Source organism: Phalacrocorax carbo, chromosome 1 (genome assembly GCF_963921805.1).
Source record: "Phalacrocorax carbo chromosome 1, bPhaCar2.1, whole genome shotgun sequence".
Taxonomy (NCBI): Eukaryota; Metazoa; Chordata; class Aves; order Suliformes; family Phalacrocoracidae; genus Phalacrocorax; species Phalacrocorax carbo.
Genome location: NC_087513.1, coordinates 13,978,873 through 13,984,872, shown reverse-complemented (window position 1 = coordinate 13,984,872; position 6,000 = coordinate 13,978,873). Strand labels below are relative to the sequence as shown.

Genomic DNA, 6,000 nt, shown 5'->3' with positions numbered 1-6,000 from the left:
GAGGTGAGCCTGTGCTCCATCTGTCTTCAGGGAAACCCCTGAAGCTTGGTAAACTAGGACATTCGGTACTCTCACCTGTTGACTGGGCATAAGCATGGTATGTATGCCGGGAAACACATCTACCAGTTAACACATGCTTACCTTGTGAGAACTTGAGAAGCTACCTTTGAACAGAAAAAACTGGCTGTCTTCCTTTCCTGCAGCAGCTGGAGTAGCGCACAGCCAGGCAGAATGAACTTAATAGCAGAAAACATGCAGGTGATCTACTTGCATTTCTCCAAGGACCATATTCATATGGATTGTTAAGACACAACCACTATTTTCTTCTACAAATTTTGGTTGCAACTTCCTGTTCTGTCTATAGGGTGAGTAATTTGCCCTGCGTCTCTCTCTCTTTTTCCGCCTCTCTCCTGCAGCTACATAAATACACACTCATGCACACATGCTAGGTCAGTCAGATGTCTGGGCTTAACCCAGCCCGTTTGAGTGTCAGGTCAAAAGTCTCAGTTAAAGCACTGCTTTTGCTGCTGAAAGTTTAGGCTTCTGTGTTCACAGCACAGAGATGAGACAGCCTCACGCAACATTAGCAGGGCTGAGGGAGATAAAACTGGTGCTATCGGGTTTGTGCTCAGGGCTGTCTGGCAGCTCTCACAGGTACGCGTGCATATGCAAACAATGCTGAGCAAAGTTCTCCACCCAAAGAAAGAAATATTTATTTCTTTGCTTCTTACATGCCTTTGTTTTGGCTAGTGACACATGCCTTCTTTGGGGGGCTTTTTTTTGCCTTCTGAGGTTGTATATCCTTCTCATCAGTTAACCCAAATGAAAGGTCACTGCTACACTTGCTAGTCTGCAACAGTTTATTACAATGCAGCAATAGATTATTAACCGGGCCAGGCTAATAACTGGGTCCTTTCAACGTGAGGCAGTAATGACAGGACATTCAAATGCAATAAATTATGATCTTTCCTCTTCTCCTAATCAAGCCCTCTGTAACTCCGTGTATAAATGAGCGGAGTGGAGAAAACCATACCACATTCAAGATTTCATCAATCGGTTGCTTAGTCCTGGGTATCACTTCTCTAAAGTTACATGCCATCTGACACTGGGAGCACATTTGCTGGGGCAACTGCTGAGCAAATTAAGCAACCTTCCTGAGGCAGATGGAAATCAATCAAAATGGTATGAAAAGATTATATGACGATCCAACTCACAGCTATCCTTGGTGATCGCTGTGCCCTATCTATCTATCTATCTATCTATCTATCTATCTATCTATCTATCTATCTATCTATCTATCTATCTAGTTTCTGTATTTCCCCTTAGCACTGCATTTTGGTAGGGGAGAAAGAAGAGGCTTGGAGAAGGAAACAGAGAAAGAAGACAGTGATCAAAGCAGGAGACGCAGGCATCTTTGTGGCTTTTCAGGGCTGACTGATTACCTTACTTATGGAGGCTGGTGTGAAGGACATGAAGAGAAGACTGAGCTCTGCCAGCTGATGTGCTTGTGTGGGGTGCTCAGGCCTCAATATTCGTGCGCAGCGGGAGTTCTTTAAGCCTCACTACCTCAGCACAGAAGAACTGATGCCCTTTCCCAGTTCCTTGATCTGTCCTTATGTCTGCTGTACGTTAGGCTCCAGGAACATCAACTGCTAAAAGAATAATCCCTTCAGAAGATGCTGAAGACTGCAGCAAATCATGCGAGAATGCTAACCCTCTTAATTTTCCAACCTGCCCCTCTGCCAGAGATGACTGCTTCTGCAGCAGTTGCAAGAGAAGGAAACGTGGCCACGCACCAGCAGCTACTGTTCAGGGTGCTACATTATAGCTCCAAACTTGCCTTCATTAGGAAGATGCTGCGTTGATGGACATTGAATTGGGCTGAGGGTGGTAACATGCCATTTTGCTAATTCTGGTACAGCGGTGGTAATCTTTAGTAGTCATCTAAACCAGTAATATCTTACGCCACCACAGGAAGACCAAGCTTTTATGTAGGTTTGTTTGGGTAGCAAAGCCAGCTTGACTGAATCATCCGAGAAGAAAAAACAGTTTTTCTATGTGCTTATATTGCAGTTCCCTGAGCTGGTTCGATGTATTGTCCAACAAGCAGTTGTGCTGGTGCGACCGCAAGCGCAACATGCTACAGCGGGTGGGAGTGAGCAGGAGAAAACGGGCAATTTCAATTTGGTAGGACTGCCTTAACCGGGTCATGCTTCTCTGCACAGACCTTTATCATTAGTCTGTGTAACAAAGTTTTGTTAGATCAACTCCATCAATAAAGGCCGTGTAGTTTTTAACGAATAAAATTATACTTTGAAAGACTTTGCTTATTATATTTATTATACTATGTGACTGTAGATACATACACTTCTAAAATTATTTTGCTTTGCTAAAGCAGAAGTTAAAAACGTAATCGGGACACCAGGCATGAAGATGTTTTAACGTTTTCACATAAAAGAAATGCAGAAATAGCACCCTCTTTATCTTGCCGGCTCAATGCTTTGACGTTGCCAGAACATCCTTTTTTTTATCCTGCCCGGAAGGCCGGAGGTGCCCGAGGACCCCGGCCGCAGGCAGCGCTGGGGGGGACGGGACCCTCTCCCCGCCAGGACGCTCCGCGCCAGCCCCGTACGGCGCTCCCGGCAGCCGCCTGCCGCACCAGAACCGGCCCACAGCCCCTCACAGCCACCGGCGGGCAGCGCTTCCCCGGGCGGACATTTTTATTAAGTGCATAGACACAGACACACACGCGGGGGGGGGGAGCAGTCCCCGGCGAGCAGCCGGCGCCCGCCCCGCCACCTCCCCCTGCCCGCCCGCCATCTTCCCACCGCCCACTGTTTACCACAGCACCGGCGCCGCCCGCGGCCCTGCCCCGTGCCGAGCCCTTCGCCCCGCCTCGGTCACCGCCACCACCGGCAAGCCCTGGGCACTTCCCCCCGAGGAGGGAACCTCCTTTCCTCCGGGCCGGGCCTTTCAGCGGGGACGCTCCGTGAGGAAGCGACAACCCCGCCGAGCGCGGGGACGCGGCGCCCGCGCGACCACATGTCCCGACATGCCGCGGCACCGGCCGCTGCCTCCCGGCCCGCGGCTACAGGCACCCACCGCCGCCCTATTGTCCTCCAGCCAGAGAAAACCGCACTTCGTCCTGCTCGGCCTCCCCCCTCCCCGCTTTCCCAGTGGTCCCTTCCAGGGCTCCGCTCGGCGGCTTTCGGAAGGTCCCATCCGTGGGAACCGGGAGGGGCTGGCAGGGCGGAGCCAGCTGGAGGGCGCAGCGAGACTCTCCATCGAGGCTGGGCCAGCTGGTGATTGGCGTGCGCGACGGCCAGTAGGGCGAGGCGGCCGCTAGAGGAGCCAATCGACGCGATGCGGGGCGGCCCGGCTCCCGAGGAGGGGCGGGCGTAGGAAGCGGCGGCGGAGAGGGGGCCGCGCCTGCGCGTCCGGGTGGGGGGGGGGAGAGGCGGGGACTTCGTCGTGTCCCTGTGTCGGCGGCGGCGGCGCCCAGGGAGGGTCGGGCGGAGGGAGGGGAGGATGGAGCGGGCGGCCGGGCGGCCGTGAGCGGGGTGGGGAGCCGCGCCGCGCCGCGCCAGCAGGCCGCGGGGAGGCCCGGGGTGGGAGAGGCGCGGCGAGGCAGGGCAGGGCAGGCAGCCGGGTGACGGGCTGGTGCGGCGGAGGGGGCTCGAGGCGGAGAGCGGTCGGGCGGCCGGGGCTAGGGCTCCCGCTCCGCAGGGCGGCCGGCGGGGCAGGATGAGCCAGGAGGAGATCCTGAGGAAATTCATTAAGCGAGTCCAGGCCATGAAGGACACGGACCACAATGGGGAGGACAACTTCGCCAGCGACTTCATGGTGAGGGGCGGTGGCGCTTTGGGGGGGGGCGGGCAGGGCTCCGGCTCCCCTCATGGCCGGGGGGAGGGGGTCCCGCCAGGGGTGCCGGGACGCCGGCTGCCCTTGCAGCCCCTTCCCCAGCGCCCTGCGAGGTTGGGAGGGAGCGTCGGGGGAAGCAGCGCTTCCCCGTCAGGGACCTGCTATTGTGTAGCCCCGGAGCTCGGCCGGCCCCCCCCCCGTGCTCCCCCACCGCGTTCTGAGCCGGGGGGGTGCGGGGAGGTGGCCGCCTTAATTTACCTTTCTTCCTGCTCCCACCCCCGGGAGGTTTGCCACTGCAGCCCCCTGCCCGGCCCTTCACCCCTCCGGGGAGACGGGAGTGATCGGCTGCTGCAAAATTAAACGGGAGCCTCTCCCCCCCTCCCCCCCCCTTCCTTCCCCGAGCAGATAAAGGGGCCAGAGGCAGCTCGGGGAGGGCTGCGGGCGCTTCCTTCCACCCCCCCCCCCCCCCGCAGCCCCTTTCTCCGCAGGGCTGCCCTCTGTCATGTCGTCTGGGGATAACCGGGCACCCCTTCCCTCCTTCCCCCTTTCCCCCTTGATCTGCCCCTCTGGCCGCCTGCTCGAGACGTCTCTTCTTCCCGAGGAGATGTGTTAAATGTATTGGGTAGTCCTTGGAGGAATATTCATCTTCCCTTCCCTAACATCTCCCTCCGCTCCCCATCCCCCACGCAGCCGTGCCCGTATCCCTCGTCCTTTCTTCCTTCCAGATCAGTTCGCTGTCAGCCTTTGGTTAACGCGTGTGCTCGGGGAAAGAATTTGTTGCAGAATTAGCTCTTCTCCCGGTTTATTTGAGCTGTTTAATCGGGCTGTTAAAATGTTTGTGGGGATTTATCTTTCGAATAGACGGTCTGAGCTGTGAACAATAATTTTGACTGGGCAGATGTCGCTGGCACTTTTCAATATTGTTTAAACACTTAATGTCAAAATACAGTTTGACCGCAGAAGAGCTGACAATGAGTGGGTTAGCGACCTCTGTATACAAGCTCTTTGTAGCTCGTTTTATTATCTGGTGCTATTTGGGTTTAAAACCACATTGTTAGCCCTTTAAGCTGTCAGTCCTTGCTGGTGGTCTGGGAACAAAAAAGCCACCTCAAAACCTTAATATAAGTGTCACATCAGGGATTGTCTGAAATGTGGGGAGGAGGCTGCGGATGTTGCGCAAGGCGGAGGGGCATTGGGAGCCCTGGCAGGTCCAGGGGTGGAAGAGGAAGCGGAGTGGACTTTGGGAAGTAACGAGTTCATCCAGGGTGGGGTGGGAGCCCGTGGGAAATCGGCCATGCTCTTTGGGCAGGATTTTGCAAATACTGAAAGTATGCTGCTGAAACATCTGAGCGTGTGGGAAAGGAAGAGAGGAAAACATAAAATGAAGAACGCCGTTGGAGCACTAGGACACTTCTCAATCTATTTCACTGAATAGAGCATCTTTGCATGAGAATTTAAAGGTTAAATGCTTTGGCACAACCGTTTCGTTAAGTGATAGTTTTAGTAATATAATTGCCATTAAACACAAGTTGACATTTTGTCTTGTACTGATGAGTCCGTCTTGCTTACCTAAGCTACATGTGTTTTACAGAAAGGGTGGCCTAGACTAGTGGAAAATGTGGGATTTTTTTAATAGCCTTCATGTTAAATAATTTGTAGTAGATCTCCTAACCCAGTTGTACCGTTTCATATCTGACAAATAGCCTAATGTTTTAGCTTTCTTATAGTTGAATGGCATAAATAGTTTTGTCCCACTTTCTTCTAAGTAGTAGCACCTGTGTACGGGAAAAATAGCTTTTGTTTCAATTTCTGTACTTGACAGCGTGTTGTTTCTATAGCTTTCAACTGTATAGCTGGGAAAACAGGACTGTAGGAACTAGTTGGCAAGGCATTTCAGGAGAAAGATGTATTACCTGAAACAGTGTTAAATGCTTTGGAAAAAATTACATTCAAAATTTCTTTTACTTTCAAACTTTAATGTTAAAGTTTTGCATAATAAATTAAAAGAAAACCAGGAAACTAGGATGCTGATCTTTGGCCTTAGTATTCACATTCGTCTCAATACTCACCTCCATGTACTAAAGCAGATATAGATTAGTATGGCGACAAGAATCATAATTACAGATTTACTTATTTTTT

The 6,000-nt window shown here is 52.7% G+C and overlaps 1 protein-coding gene across 1 annotated transcript in view; it reads left to right on the top strand.

The window, feature by feature from the left end:
- The first annotated feature begins 3,619 nt into the window (after nt 1-3,619).
- PTPN12 (protein tyrosine phosphatase non-receptor type 12) overlaps nt 3,620-6,000 on the top strand; it is an 83,117-nt gene continuing 80,736 nt past the window's right edge. The window contains exon 1 of the mRNA XM_064444207.1: nt 3,620-3,843. Within this exon, the coding sequence (XP_064300277.1) occupies nt 3,745-3,843 (99 nt within the window). The 5' untranslated portion in view covers nt 3,620-3,744. The remainder of the gene's footprint in view (nt 3,844-6,000) is intronic.